This window comes from Necator americanus, chromosome I (genome assembly GCF_031761385.1).
Source record: "Necator americanus strain Aroian chromosome I, whole genome shotgun sequence".
In the NCBI taxonomy this organism is placed as follows: Eukaryota; Metazoa; Nematoda; class Chromadorea; order Rhabditida; family Ancylostomatidae; genus Necator; species Necator americanus.
Window position 1 is genome coordinate 16,418,198 of NC_087371.1, and position 16,769 is coordinate 16,434,966.

The 16,769-nt window shown below is 40.2% G+C and overlaps 1 protein-coding gene across 1 annotated transcript; it reads right to left on the reverse strand.

The window, feature by feature from the left end:
* Positions 1-1,400: 1,400 nt before the first annotated feature.
* On the reverse strand, positions 1,401-16,381 carry RB195_005770 (uncharacterized protein; the record flags this gene model as incomplete). The annotated part of the gene is made up of 8 exons (XM_013436476.2): positions 1,401-1,591; positions 2,214-2,357; positions 3,730-3,848; positions 4,640-4,800; positions 4,865-4,969; positions 5,052-5,267; positions 7,930-8,057; positions 16,222-16,381. 8 exons carry the CDS (start codon positions 16,379-16,381, stop codon positions 1,401-1,403), a joined length of 1,224 nt encoding a protein of 407 aa, XP_013291930.2.
* Positions 16,382-16,769: the final 388 nt, after the last annotated feature.

Sequence of the window (16,769 nt, forward strand, 5' to 3'; positions counted from 1 at the left end):
AAAGGTACCAAGTAACAATCCTAAAACCTTCCAAGATCTGCGCATCGTCGATAATCTTCCAAGTGTTGATTGTCTGAGAACGATTCATTAGCTTTTAAGATTATCTTTTATGTCGAAGGTGCAGAGAAAGTGGTGAATATCACTTCATCTCCGGAACTTTAGGTTTGGAATCCCAGATGCCCTAATTTCCTCCGCATAAAGATTTCTGGTTAATTTCAATGTTCCTCACAGACGTTCTACCCTACAGGGCTTGAATCACCGCGTCTACCGAGACAGTTGAGAGGAAGTTAAACTTCCGACATTTGCACATTTCGTTTACTCTTTTCTCTCCAGATTGGTAGTTTGAACTTTACTTGAGTTGTGAGAGTACTAAGCTTTACTTCACTGGAGCTGGAGAGCTTTGGAGTTTTTCTTTCTAAATATTGTCACCACATGAGTGTAAGCTTAGGTTTACCGCAGTGCGGTGTAATGTTTTTCACCGCAATTTTCCAACAAACCCATCGAAGTTTTTCTTTTTGTATTTCAATATTTATTATTTGCAAATTAATAAGAGCACATTTATGACCGAATTTCGGTCCATGAATACGCAAGACAATAGGTCCTAGAGGACATATATGTACACACAAACAAACAGATTCGAGAATAAAACATGACATTCAAGAAACTTTACGCGCGCATGAATTCCTAATACCTCATCATTGCACATACGCGACTTACTCGGAAATCGATTGATTTTCGTGAGGAAACGAGAAATCAAGATGGAGAGGGAGAAAGTGAGCGTTTCCGGGGGATAGTGTGAGGTTCTTTCTATGTGAAGGAAACACGAAAAACGAGCCAGTAGAATGGACGAAATCTCTCACAGCACCTGTTCAATGCAGGCTAATTACATGAAGCTAATTACTATCCTATTATAATCACTATTAACACATACAACAACATCAACATATTATGATCAGCAAAGATATTAAATGAGGAAACAGTGTATCCAAAAAATGAAGTTAGAAAATTCCAAGACAATAAAATTGAGATGCTTTCGAAGCGACTGAGTGAAAGAAGGGCTGTGTATGTGTACCCTGTAGGAGAGGGAGAAATGTCGGCGCACGACACCGCGCTTATCGCGACACTATCGCGCGCTAATTGAGCGCAAATGTGCCAAATACAAAAAGGGAGGACAATAGAGCTAGTACCCGATCAACCACGTGTATTTGTATGAGTGGATGTGCATGTAATAGATTGCTGAGCAAGTTTGTTGCTTTCTTATACAAGGGAGAACTTCTAAAGGTTGTATAGGGCAGAGCGGCAGTACGGTAAAACATGACCCGGATGAATTATAATAAACAAAACGATGCTCTCTAACTGATGAACTCAAAGAGCAGGGAATGGCTGCTATGAAGCGATGCTCAGAACGCCGCTAATTCGTTATCCCGTGTGATGGCCTGCTGCTGCATAGCCGCTTCTTGAATATCCATATCGACCAACGTACGGTCCTCCTCGTCCACTTCGGATTCGGAGTCAGAAGCGTCATGATCAACAACACCGCCAAGTGGCGACGGTCCCAAAGATGACGTCAACGGTGACGGCCCTGAGGAAGCTGAAAAAGCAGTGAGTAGGCAAAAGTCAAATGTGTAAAAAAAACTATACAAGTACAGCCGCATAATCTGTGATACTTCGAAGGGACTGAGATACATGACCGATTAAATCCGATGTGATCTTTTCACTGCATAGTGAACACTATTTGTGAATTGTCTAGAAAGCGTAAATATGCACAACAAAAATCTAAAAATAAAAAGAAATATGAGAGTTACAACAATTCCCAAACAAAATTTTCTCCAACTATACGGTGGCTGATACCCAAAAGTACCTAAAGTATGAGGCAAAAACACTTCAATAACTTTCTGGGATAAGCTAGCTTACGTGTCACATATCCAAAAAAAGAACACTAGTTTCATACATGAGATCATTTACAGGTTTGCACTTAACGACGACAGTAAAGGAGAATGTGACTCCAGATGGACCGTTTAAATTCTAGTTCTTCTAATTTGTAGAATACTCAGATTATATATGTATACATTAAATGTAATGTGACGTACATTAGTATTGTATTTTAAACAAGGAAGGCAAAAAAGTTTGCTATTCCGCCATGTGGACAATATTGGAAATAGTGAACCTTAGCCAATCATTATGCATTTATAGAGGTACAGGAAAACCCTCACTTCGATCGCCATGCTCCTCGGACATAGTATCTGTCGGATCGTACGTCGAATACATGCACTTCTTCTTTCGTTTACAGAATTTGCACCATTGATCGGTGTTCGCGATTCCGAAACGGGCACGGCACTTCTTCATGTCGGTCACTTCTGAAAACCACTCGATATCAAACGAGACACATTCAATAGTCCCAAATTAATGACCCTTTTATCATCCACACTGTTCTCTCCAATCACACAATCACACGAGTCGATAACCAGAACTGATGAGTGCACTAACACGAACTGCTTTGTAAAAGCGATCAAAAAGATAAAACCAAATCGGGCTGACACCTACAGCTCCTCTTTGCAAAAAAAAGGTGAGGATAGTGAAGAGCTTCTTTGTCTAGAAATTCAGCACCTATGATAAAATAAATGAAAAGAAAGGAAGCACAGTCTGAGTATTATTTTTTTGAGTTTGGTTAATATTAAAGCTTAGGACAATGTATTCTGGGCGCATAGTTGTAAGAAGCTTAAAGTTTAATCGAACAAATTAGAGAAGACGTTACATCAGCAAATGGCTGTCGTTGTAAGACGGTACACCAAGAAAAGTAGCAACGGAGAGCTGCTTTAATATGACTACTACATTCATCCAAGCAGTTGCATCACACATCTAAAAGATCTAAGCGGAAAATTAGAAAAAATAAATGACGCCCCGCACGATCTGCTGATAACCTGATCGGCTTTCTGCGCTAATAAACGTAAGGTTTAAATGCTCAGATCCACACTAACTAGTAAGCGAAAATGGAAGAATTTAGTGATAGAGATTTTATCCATTCAGGACCACCCTTCTTGAGCAGGTCACAACCAACGTCTTTTCAGCTATGCAACACTAGCAGACGATCTCAAGGCAAAATCTCGACAACAATACCAACTTAATATCAGAGATTTCTACGCTAATTCTATGGTAAACAAATTCTTCGTCTGAGAAATCCTGGCATATTTAAAAGAGTTAATCAAATAAACGTATTCTTTCTGTGCTGCTCACATGCAGGTAAGCATCTACGGATCAGATATATATTGGTAACTAATATAACATACAAGTCCCGTATTTCTTGTCGGATTTTAACCAAGAAGATTTTGTTATTTTCCTCCAAGTTCCCCATTCAAATAGCAAGATAGCTGATGATCGTGCGAACACCGGAATTACCGTACCCATTCCCGGTGTGCAGTGTTTATCTAACAGTGGCCGAGAGGCGAACAGCCCTTGCTCCGCGCTCTTTCTCTCTCCATTGGTGTACTGTACAGCGCTAATGACATCTCGTTGCAACAAAAGCACACAGACAACTAGACGACCGACACTTGAATACTAAGAACGCGATGAGTTTGTTAGCTGGATCATTTGCGATACACTATCATCACCCATTGTTTCTTTCAACTTCCACCGAACATCGAGAACGGAACAAAAGCCAGGCTTCGACGGATTCAAGCAATGGGAATATAGGACACCAGAAGTTTACAAATTTAATTCAAAACAACATACCTTCGCTCTTGTCACGTCGCTTCTTCTTTCGTTTGTGTATGGCGTAATTTTCACGGGCTGACCAGCCAGGATATTTTGCCTTATGTTGTTCACGATCCAAACGAGCCATGTCAAAGTACCTGCAAAAGAAATTTCCAGTTCGTATAGAAATGAGTAACCTTTGTTATCGAGATAAGCAAAAGGAAATGGAGTTCTTTTAGAATCATGCTTCTATTTTTTTAGAAACATGCTCCTTTCTGCTGTCAAATTGCATATTTCGAGGGTTCTTGTAATTCCACTGCTGCAACATCACCAGATTGAACTTCTACAGCCTGTTCTCAGAAGAGAAAAAAGAATTTCAAAAAACAGCAATCGTTTGTTGCATCTGCTTCTATGACTGTGATGAACCATGCAAGAAGGTCCCTGATAATACGCGACATTCAAAAGTTATACATATGTAACCTCTTTGGGTTCCCAAATATCAAGAAAAATAGGCTTCACTACGTTTAGGCGGGTTGCCTAGCGTAACAACAAGTTTGACAACCTCAAGTGAACCAAAACCCAATATATTTGAAGATCGGAGTAACCATGAATCGATATTAAGCTGGCTACTAGTCCTGCCCCAGTATGTGAAAATCTCGACTAAATCACATTGAGCTTACATTGAGAATCGAAACACCACACCAGATGTTGTTGATTAAGCAAAGGCTGTGCAATTATCATGTGCTATACTAGCACCTAAGCAGAGTAATTACTCGGGAATCGCACAGTATGTTCAATTAAGTGCATGACAACATCTACGTTTGTGAACGAGCTTTGATTTCAAAAACTCGCTGAAAATTAGAGTAGAAACAAAACGATAAACGCAAAAGGACGCAAAATGTCCCGGTTGGGCGTCCATTAATTCTACATCAACGGAATCTGTACGTACTTTTGTTGTTCTTCCTTCGGCAGATCATGCCACCGTTTCCCGAGCTCTTTGTTCAATTCGGCACTTTGTTTCTCCTTATAACCTAGTTCTTCCATCAGTTTCGGTCGGTTCTCTTTCATAAACCACATAAACGCATTCAATGGTTTTTTTATATGTTCCTCCTGTAAATAAAAGTATGATACTAAAGAAAATCGAGAGCAAAAAGTGAGGAAGAGTTTATCTCACCTTCTTCACCTTCCCATCACGCGTTCGTCGTAAGCCATCCTGGGCCATATTATTAGCCATGGAGGTTATCGGCGATCCCACAAAAGGTAACCGCATTTGATTCATCTACAAATTCAAAATGGCAGTATTTCTCAAATTTGCAATGAACTATAGCGGTTTTTGCAGTAAAAACCTCATAAAAGCCCACTTGGTTAAGGGGATTCGAAGTTCGCATGCTGGCTGCCAGTGGAACGTCCATCTTCATACCAGCAGCTGCCATGCTTCCGTATAGGGGACTGCATGGGCCGTTCATCATCATCATTTGTCGATACATTTCCACGTTATGTGGACTTAATGCTGCTGGCATCACGCAAGGAACGAACGACGGAGACATCGGCCCCCGCATGCCCATTCCATACGGTTGCTGAAATTTGTTGGAATAAGGAGAGCATCGTCGGTAAACCACTTTTGAATTTATATTCAGAAATGACTGCTAAGACAGTGGAGAATCTTCCGATGCGTACATAAGTACCAATCTTTCTAGGATCATGTTTGTAAAATCCCTTCAAAACTACAGCGGTACATCCAAGAGCACAGGAAGCCTATTCGAAAACCACCTTCATATCGTATCCTATCGCATACGCATAAATCGTCATAACAGGCAATGACGAAGCTTCTGTGCGATTATGCCTGAGAGCGCTCCCACGTTAACGCTTCCAACGCTTCTAGACGGCATCAGCCGGTTGGAGCAACTTTTCGATGTAACATTTTATGTAGTAGACCATCGGAGAAAGTCACCCCAGAAAGAATAAATTTATTCACTACAAATTCCATTTATTTTCATTTTATTATAGACATTTTTCTAACAAAAAGTCGGAGTCACTTTGGAAAAAAAAAACACGCTTAACTAAGAGACTTCAAATCGTGATATCAAAACTGGCCTTTGTGATTAACCTTCAAACCTTAGTTATCTATATGATAAAGGCTGTCAAATTAATAAAAAAGGAACTGATCCCTTCTCAGCGCACAATTCGCCACTCTCAGCCCACCCTTTAAAAACTGAATATGGCACCTCAGAAATTCATCTGCAGACGTTCTAAGTGGATTTCATAGTTTTCTTCACAATTTCTCTTATAAGGCATTGGTGAAGTTTCTGCAAGAAAAAAAAAGAATATTGGTATTCATAGTTAAAGTTATGGATGGGGGTCAAATGATAGGGTAAGGCATCTGTGGCTTTGATTTTCTCAGACTCTGACGAAGGCGATAACGCCGAAACGTTAGCTTTTGATAAAGGCCAGTACCATTTTTGCTACAGCTCAAAGAAAATCAATGAAAGCCATTCGGTAAAATTCGAAGACATTAACAAAATTCGAAGACATTACTAAGATATGTGAACTTTTCCCTGTTTTCATTGGCCTTCACAATTACAAGATTTGTAATTACTGTAATCACTGTAATTATGCCAATTTTTTAAGTTTTGTCACATCTTCATTCTCCCTCCGAGTGTCCACAGTCACTTTCAAAAAGTGATGAGATTAAGGCCCACACTTCTACTGAATAGCTCTACAGTTCCTTGCGCCAAACAGTTACAAACTGGACCTCCACAAAGACAAGCGTTATATATGCTTGATATACATTCCTCAGAAAAAGTTTATTAGCAGATTTCAAATGCAGCGAAATCTGGTACCTTCTTTAGGAAAAACCCTTTCAGAAATAGCGAACAAATGAACACAGAGTAAATTCTCAAATATTTGAATAAGCAGGTGATATTCGAACAAATTTTGAAAATTTTCTTCTTAATTGTCCTATTCCCTGACTAATATTCAGTGCTAACGTCCCGCATATCATTCCACTTTAAAAATTACAATGAACAAATGACTTGTGTCAGATTTGACGTTTTCAGCTTTAAGTGTAATAGAAGCAACGAATTTCCTTTGACGAGTCACTTGACAAGAACATCACAGGAACTGAATCTTTCAGCAGATTACAGCGTAGAAGTACTATTCCACCACAGTCTGAGAAACACGTCCACATGATTAAAGTTATACCTAACACAGAGAAAAAAATGAAATTAATTTTAGAAAATAAAAGTAATAATAGTTAACCAACTAATTAGTTAATTAATTTAAAAAATACTGATCCTGATGAAAGTGTTCACAGCCACCCCCTCAAATTTTGAGTTTTAGATTATTTTTTGTCTGTTGCTATGTTATGTTGTCATTGTTTTGTTTTATTGTTTTTATTTTCTGTCTTATTCTCATTCAACTCGCAAAGAAATGCGTTACTAGAAAAGTTTAAAAATTATTCTTTATCCTCTGGATCTTCCTCTTCCTCCTGGGACATTTCCTTAGCTGAAACTCCTTGTTCATGGCATGTTTCCAATATATCAACTCTAACCGCCATCAATTTTTTCCTAACCTCCCTTAGGAGTGGGCATTATTAACGACTACCAAGATCCTCTCTATCCATCTTCCATACAGATCTCTTTTCAGATCTAATAGACCTGTAGATTTTCCACCGGACTTGACCGCCACATCCGGGAACAAACAAATTATATTCTCCGACACAATTGACCGTATCCTCTCTATGACTCGCATGTACACGACCCTTTGTAGCAAAGAAAGACGACGACGCAATTACAAAGCGCGCCCCGCTGCGAATTGTCGCCGCGTGACACACCTCTTCGTCGCCGTCGTCATCATCGTCTTGACTACCGTATCTGAAGTCGGAAGGGACATTTGTGCAGTTGTGCGTCTCAATGCGCACGCGACAAATTGTGGTCGCAATTTGACAATCGTTCCGTTGTGAGACTCTCGTGTAATTAAACCGCGTCAGTGAAGTGTCGAGAACGGAAAGAAACTCGACAACGATTCAGGCGTGACGTCCGGCGAGGCGAGATGAATTGCGTAATGAGCGTGTTGTCGTCGCGATAACGCACAGCTAAGACAATGGCTTCGACCGGAAGTAGGGCGCTAAACGTTCTGCGCACAAAACATGACAATCAAAAATAATTTTCCAGGAAATTTTGCTAAAAGTCGACAATATTAAAAAACACAAATTGCTAAGTACTGTAATTTATCACGTACCCCCATAATCCATGGCATCATGAACGGCAAACCGAAGCTAGGACTATAGGCAGCTGCATTTTGCAAATTCGCAAGATTCGAGAAGCTCGGTGATGGAATGGGCTTCACGAAGGCACCAGTCTTTGAGCCTAAAATAAAGATTTGCTGGAGTCCAGCGATTTTAAGAATAAAAATTTTCCTCTGATTTCTTTTGTAATTTCAAAAAATGATTTCTTTATTGGTTATTTTTGTAAGGCATACATTTCTTCCAGAGTTCTGTTAACAAAACGAAAAGTTGCGCGCAGGCAAAACAATGTAAAATGAGTGCAATACCAAAACATTAACAAAATGGACTGCTAATGAAAACGCTGCAAAACTTTGCATAAAAGGAAAAAAGAAATAAAATATTCGAATAGTCAAAGAGCTAAACTTTCAAATCATTCAAATATTTGTACAAGCAATAACGCTTACTAAAAACGACAAAATTCTACATCAACCACAACACATCTCCTGACCCATAACACAAATGTGAGGATCTCCATAAATAGCAGCAACTTCATTCGCATTTGATATAATTAGAACCAGAGTTTTTCAAAACTTGGAAAATTTGCGCTAAAAAAGTAGCAAAGTTTGATAACGATTCAAAGAATTCAAAAAAAAAATAGCTGAAGGTCTAGTGGCCTTTTTAAAAGAAGTGTAATTAAACAAGAACAGGAACACTAACGACATCCACATGGATTCTACTTCATTACACTTCTAATACACATTGGTTCTCAACTCTTTATACTTGTCCGACGAATAAGTTCATTATTAAAAATCATTCAAAGAACTCTTCTTAGCAATTCTTCCACAATATTAGCGCTGTTCCCTCTGTCCTAACGCTATCAAGGACGAGCTCTTCACACTTATTCGCTATGAGATCGTCAATTTTATGATGTGTCAGTACTGCAACAATAAACGCAGACTATAACAGATAACAAGTTCGCACGTACTTTCCATCTTTAGGGCCACCTTGTGTTCTTACAAGCCAATTTTCACTATTGCATACATTGTTGTGAGATCTCCTCCCACTCAAATGATGGATTTCCTGGAAATGACTCCCATAGGTAAAATGTTTTGCAGCGAGATCAAGCATATCATTAACGGGAGTCATTTACAAGCCCCTGCCAATATCAGCAAACACACTCACTCAATCGTCAATTGACAACGATACAGACACTTCTAATACTGCGCGAGCGCGCGCAAACACACACTTGACATTCGCCGAAAGCAAGCTGTTAACAGTGATCTCGATGAAGCGTCCACGAGTGCTTCGCCGGTGTTAATAAACAGAGGGAAGGAACGAGCCACTTGAAAGTGATAGCAGTGGAGAGCGCATTTGCAGGTGTGTAGGGTTCAGATAATCCATTCAACAACGGGTCGTATTGCCACATTCCAGCCAAATACGTGACATAAGACATTAGGAAATAATAAATGGTTGAAATATACAAGAAGAAAGAGAAGCGACCACTCCGCAGTAGAACGCAATTGCAGAAAATACTTTCGAATAGAGAATCCCATCAATAAACCGAAATAACGTAGTTTGAACTGTTTCTGAGTCTCTTTTGAGAAGTTATTTTCACTTCTGCAGACCAAAACTGTTAAAAGAATCCACCGATCACTAACCGCTGTAAACAGGACTTATCCGAGGGTCAGGCAATGATTGGTTACAAAAAACATACGAAACGTTTCCTTTAAAATGTATGAAAGTTACAAATGTGCAAAATGTAATCTTACAAACTCTACTTTTTGACAAAAGCTCCTTAGTGTTCCAGAAGAATCTGGAATAAAAATAATGGAGTGCAAGATAGTGCGAAATTTGTTAAATTTGTTTTGTTAACAATCTTGGCTGTTGCTTAAATTCGACTATCAACAAGGAGTGCAAGATAATTTATTTATAGGTAAAATAATAGCATAGTAATCTAGTGTTCTCTAGAGTACACTGTAAGCTGAAGTCTTTCCCTAGCTTCCAAAAAAAACTGGTAAAATGCTACAGTATACTGCCCAGATGAAGCTCCAAAAAACTTTGAAAAACCTAGATTTTTTCACATCTTCCGAGGCTTTCATAGCCGGTGAGGCGTAGTGCAATAAAGCGCACGAAAAACACTATTAGAAAATCACTTTTCTTCCCTCTTCAATAAATGACCTCTATTAGTTAATCCTTCAGCTTCCCCGGAAGCCAAATGTTCAAATTCTGGCGCAGCACCTGACAGGTATATTAACGTCGTAATTTCGCGTTACGCCGAATTACGGTCGATGACAGCGCCCTCGAATCGGTGGTGTATTGTCTCATTATCACACTTTCAATAAACTCGTAAATCGATCGTACGTCAATATTCGATCCGAAGCCTGACTTCGCCTGAGCCTGAATCTCATACAGATTCCTGCTTTAAATCGACAATTCATGCACTTTCTGACAATTTTCCCTGGTCATCATCGTCCCTACCTAGGTGGTAGCCATAACAAAACAAAAGCTCCGCGCAGCATTTACACAATAGCATGAGACGGGACGTGCGCAGAGGCCGTTGCACCATAAAAGACGCGTTCTAATGGGACCGTAGCCCAGCGGAAAAAAGGCTGTATAGCACGAATAATCGCATGCCAACGCAGCAACGGTCGAAACAAAATGAGTATGAGAATCTGCGAGCCCCAGACACGACACAAAAATATGGATTTGTCCTCAGGAACAATTTCGTAGATATTGATGGAGAGCAGTGAATTTTAAATCTCAATAGAATTCAAACGCTGAACAAGTACTCAGAAAATTACGCTATTGGAATTTTCAAAATCTAGAAATTTTAAAACATTTCTAAACGCCTAAACGTCACCAGCTCAGCGAACCTTAACCAAACTACCCATTACCGTTCGAGCCTTCGGCATTAATCATAGGTCTTTGCATCCGTAACGCTCCAACCCTACTTCTTTAAATTTACGGTAGAGGTATAAATTTGACAGTTTTAAAGAACGACGTAGAGCTTGTGACAATTTTTCACAATTTGGTAAAATACCTCTGTAGGTCATTCCTAAGGCACACCATTAGGTTTTTGAAGAAATAAATATTAAAAGTGCTGCTTTAACTCATACTATGAGGAAGAATTTTGAACGTGATAATCTCGATGATGAAACTTTGGCATTCAAATGCTAACCTTTGGGAAAAAAATGCTTAAGACTCATTCTTGATCGCACTTTACGACCACAGCAAAACTATAGAAAGAAAAAATTCCACTAAAAAAAGCAAATTCATTACCACTCTCACCATTGTTAAGATTTATAGAACTCTCATCGCAACAGAGTCCATGCCATCAATAACAAATCCTTCTTAGAATTTGTCCTCAAACATATTTTGAGCCATAGGTACATAGGGAGGAGCAGGACCCTACTCAAGTGAAGGGGGTCTGGTTCAACTGATTCAACGGGGGTGCAGTTCAACTGATGAGGATCCCTTCGCCAAGCGTGAAACCGCCGAAAAGTGAAGAGTGTCGGAGCACCGGCTCCGACTATCGCATGTATTTTTTGAGCAGTTTTCCTTCAATTTCTGAAGAATACAACGGCCCTCCGTTGGAAGGAAAAACGCATCACAATACAAGTTTCTGCTTCAAGGAATTCCATAACAGATCTATACAACTTAAGGAAAAGAAGAAACCTGACGTTTTCAATAAAACTTTTTTTGCATTTAATAAATCCACATGAAACACATCATGGTCCATAACTTTAACCTCGATCATAAAATCGGGTATTATTCCACCCACTTCAAGCCATCATTCGACCCCATTTTTCGAGAGGAATTCTTTCGAAACAGCACGCTTGAAAGTGCACGAAAATCTTTGTCTTAACAAGTTCGCCCTGGTAGTTTAACAACACTTTTTCGAGGTTTCTTAGAGTGAAATTTGAACCATCTAAATAGCAAAAAAAAAACGAAGCCTGAATGGATTGTGTTACCGAATTGCCCATCCTTCCGCCGCTGCAAAATATTAAAAGTCACGTAACGTTTCAAGCGCCACCGTCACCACACACTATGACCCTGAACGTCTTCGTCTACTGATTTAGTGAGTTTTTTTCCGCTCACTTTCCAACAATCCGACGTGTAATCGGTTCCACAATCTTGGCAATTTGCCACGCTGCTGTCGATTACGTAGGAAATCCAAGAGTTGCACTCAACTCACTGCACTCACTCATTTTAAAGTATCCGAATTTGGGCCCATCTAGTAAAAAGATAAAACAGTCAAGGATCGAAGAGCAAAGTCAGCGAAGTCCTTTCTAAATTGACATTTTTGCGGATGCCTGCAACTGCACCACACATAGCTTCATGGCAACTCCATTTAAAAGCAAAGATTCAGAGGGCAATTTTTAAATCAAAGAGAAGTTCTAGCAGATCCCTAATTGAGGATTGAAATGTTCAGAACCAAAAGAAATATCATAAATTTAGAATCTATTTTGGTTACATAACCTCAAACCACATCAGAATATCAAACTGAAACAAGGAAACGAACCGAAAAACTGGAGCACTCAAAGCATAGAAGGTGTTGTCGGTTCACTCCTAACTTTTCATTGATCTACTTTTCTTGCGAACCCTTTGTTGTCTCTACGGAATTATTGTAAACGACATTTTTGAAAGAAGCGGCACATCTCAAAAAACTACGGGACAGTAATGCACATAAACAAAATTCCATCCTTATATCCATTCTTTTACCTTTTTTCTCACAGTGCCCTTTCACTAAACTAAAACTATCCGCGATCTCACGCCTATTTACTCACACTAAAAGCTTAAAAAAACGGGAATTATCAGAGAAGAGCTTCAAATATCCATCTATGACAGAATCATTTATGAATTATCCATGTTTCCATAGAATATTCAGCGTAAACTGTAATGACAGTAATCTGTGCTCAAAATCTAACTAACAGATACAACGCTAAAAACTCTATCTTCGTCCTCTGCTGAAAGCTCGAAAGTGTAACATACATGTTGAACTTGCCGGATGTGTAATCTGATCTCTTTTGACAGTGTCTAGTTCGTCGAAATAAACTCACTGCCGCGTGCTGTGTGCTGCTAAAGCGCTCACATTCCTACATAATCGCGCTTGCTGTTTGAAACATGAAGCTTTCAACAAACAAAAACTTCTATGACAACTGACAAGCAGCGACAGCGCGTGTCATCGTCGTCGTTCATAGCCCTTATACTACACTTTTGACAATCATCGTTCATCAAGTCACCCTCTGAGATATTCGACTTCTCATTTCTTTTGGTGATTAAAGTTAAAGTGATGTGGAAAAGCGAAATGGCATAGAATGCCAAAATGCCACTATCGAGTAGCAAATATGCAGAGAGGCACAGGATGGAGGGGAAAATCAATTCACACCCGTGTATTTTTTTCAACGCTGATCTTTACCAGGATAAGAGCGGCAAGGAGACACGCCTAGACAGGTGGTGGTTGTTATACGGCGTGCGCACACCACACAAATGGCACTCATAAATGAGACCTCCGCGGGCTCTGAGACGACGACGCCGCGGTCAGACGAGCACATCGCAACGACGGCCTGTTAGACCTTGTGGATAATCATGCTGCTTGCTCGTTGGCCTCATGGATTACGTTTCAAATAAGAGAAGAAGCGCCGACGTCACGACCAGACGGGCGAATGGATGGCTTTTGAAAGGTGCTGAGACTGTAGAAGAGATTATAAGTATCGTTAGACATTAGCAACACAACGAAAAAAAAAACATCATTCGAAAGCATTTGAACTTATCAATATCGCCTACTGCTCAACATCACAACTGTTCTGTTGATGCAGATCTCAATCGAACAAACCAGTCTACAATAAGCTTCTTTTAAACTCGGATGATGGTCAATTCTCTGAGCCGTAAAGTCGTCCATATGTCACGTGATTTCCCGAAGAACGTGCCTGATTTTTCTCCTATATATTATGATTTCTCGGTCTTCTTCAGTTTAGTACTGATTTCCCCACTGATATGGTCACTACAATCACCAAAGCAACTCTAATAAGGTTTGAAAGGACCTCGTGTAGCTAGAGTAGTGCGACAGTAAAACAAAGAAGTATAAAATCCAAGAAGCGTCACTATACAAAGTATTGCTCGCTGTAAAAAGCACATAATATTTCCGAATAATGTTTCATTAAACACTTTGCAGCTTCCAGTGATGTCTCATCTATAAGCATAATTACACATGCCGTGTTCGTAACAAGGTGTAAATGATAGATCATGCGCAATAATGCAGACACATTTGTTTTAGCGCCAAAAAAAATTCGGTGCCTTAATTGCGTCGTATGCCTACAGCAATCTGTGACCAAACAGTGACAAAAGGTGCAGAATGGGAGCCACATGGTATGTATTACCAGTATTTATTACAAGCAATGAGATTTCGTTGATACTAAAACGCAACTTCAAGAATTTAGATACCAATACCCTTGACGAACAATATCTGCTGAAACTGTGTGAACTATCAAATATACTAGACTAGCAACCTCTGACACGTTCCTTATTCATGGAATATCATGCCTTTGTCTATTATCTGATTTTAATTTTAAAAGGGTGGTAAGAATTGAAGAATACGAAACATTTAACTTCAAAATGAGCATCAAATTGGCCTAAACCGAATTCAAGTGAAAACTTCAGTAAGTTTTTTCAAGCATAACCAAAAAATGAGCAGAAATTTTCATTTTATTCGTCTTAGTTAATGTTGATTTCTAGGTTGCACGATCGTTTCCTCTCTGACCACGACAGCAAACGGAGGTCTCATTTATGTGTGCCATTAAGGTAGTAAGCGCCGCTTTCTTGCACATTTTAGCAGTGAGAATGTAGCCGTTTGACTGTTTCATGCGGAAAACTCTACTAGGGCTCTTTCTTATTTTGAATAAACGCCGAAAAAGTAGCAATCAGTAAGAACTACACGCGCTAAAGTTGCTCTCGTGCCCTAGTGTCACTTTCGGATGTGAAAATGAACTTTATCATTCTGCACATTCACTGGCGTTCCCTAACACTTTACTTTTGCAGACGGAAAGTGCGGTGAGACACTTATAGATGTAGGTGCAGGAGAGACCGAAATCAATCAGAAAAGAAATCGATGCCTAGACCCCGATGATGATAAGAACACTCTCCTTTGAGCGCACCGCTTACGCTGATTAGACAAACTCGGACACATTCACAAACGAAAAAAAATGTGTGCGATTCGAAAAGCGCATCCGTCGCGCAGTCCACCTGAAGATGAACAAATCGACGAATGAAGCAAAGGAATCGCTGCGGAGTGAATACAAAAAAAACGGAGATGAACCAGAAGAACAACAGCATCTGCCCAACATCAATATGCTCTGGGAGGAACACGTAAAAGTGATGAAGTGTAGAATTCTTGAGGGGATTCTTCTTGAGGGGATTCATATATTAATGTCAACTCACAGAATAAAAGTCTACGCAAAAGAGGTCTCCAAAAAGGCTGAAAATTTCTTATTTGCGACTTTACAAATCTAAGTTGAAAACGTGCTATTCCATCAATGTGCCCTTTTCGATTATAAGGACAGAAACAAGCGCATATTCTATGAGGAAGGTAGTGTGGACGACGCAGTTTTTAGTGAGCGCCCAGGTTTTCACTCGTTTTGTGGAAGAATTACCTTCTTTCAAAACTCAACGATAAGCCAGTCTCTAAAACCACATCTCATCTTCATTTCAACTTGTTCGAAGTCAAGAACCTTCACATGACGTCAAAAAAACTTCAACGGAACCAAATTCCGTCCCGAATGATTAATGAGCTCATGAAAGTCTAGATGTTTCAATCAGCATAGAAGGAAAACCTCTTTCAGATTCGTGCTATCGTAATTCATATCTAGAAGCTTTTCAGAAAGGGGAGAACTATGCACAAACGCCTAATTCTTTTTAAAAAAAAAAGTGATTTATTGCTCTCTTCCTCATCATGCAACATTAGATTTGGTTCTACTTAGATGCAAGAGATAAAGACAAGGGAAGGAACGCCTCAGTCCGAAGTTTAATCGAAAAAGTTCGTGTTTTCTGAAGATGCAAGCTAGAACCATGTGAAAACATGGTAGGAAGAACTGCAAACGAAAGATTTCTGAGACAATAAGCATTTCTGATGAAAAAAACACAAACGATAACCCAAAAAAAGATATTTGCAAGAAAGACTGAAGTGCCAATAAAAATTGGAAGGTAAACATATTGCAATGAAATACATGAAAAAATAACGTGCTCTGGAGCGAATAAACCAGTCGAAAAACAAGCGTAACGAAAACAAACTCGTGAAATGAAAATCGCACCTATTAAAGGATCGCCGTTCGGTCGCGATTCGAGCTCGGTTTCGAGCACGACGTCCTTCTTGTCCTCGGCGAGTTGATGACTCGACTGAGCATTCGTTTCCAAGTCTTCGGCGTCGGTCCGCCGAAACACTTTCACCTCATCGGCGCCCTCGTCCGCCATCGCCGCGTATTCAGGAACGCTTCAGAAGACGTCGTCGTCGTCGTTGTGGTGGAAGCAATGCGATCGTTGTCAGAAGCGTATCGCCCACCTCCTAATGATAGCAATGTTCATTGAGCGGTCGGTCGTCGGCTCGGACAGGAGTACGGGCGGGTGACGGCCGCCTGCCAACGCTGCGTCTCTGCCCGGCGCTGCAATGGCGGCGCTCTGCCGATCTGCGGTCTGCCCTGCCGCCGCCGCCGTCACTTCGCGGCGTCCCGCCCCGTGTCCGCCGCTCTACAGTACTACCGTATCGACACGGGGCGCAGGGCCTGCGAAGCTAAGCGACAAGGTGGCTGTTCAAACGCGATCGCGACTGACCTTGACGCACGTGGCGTTTGAAATTTGTCGT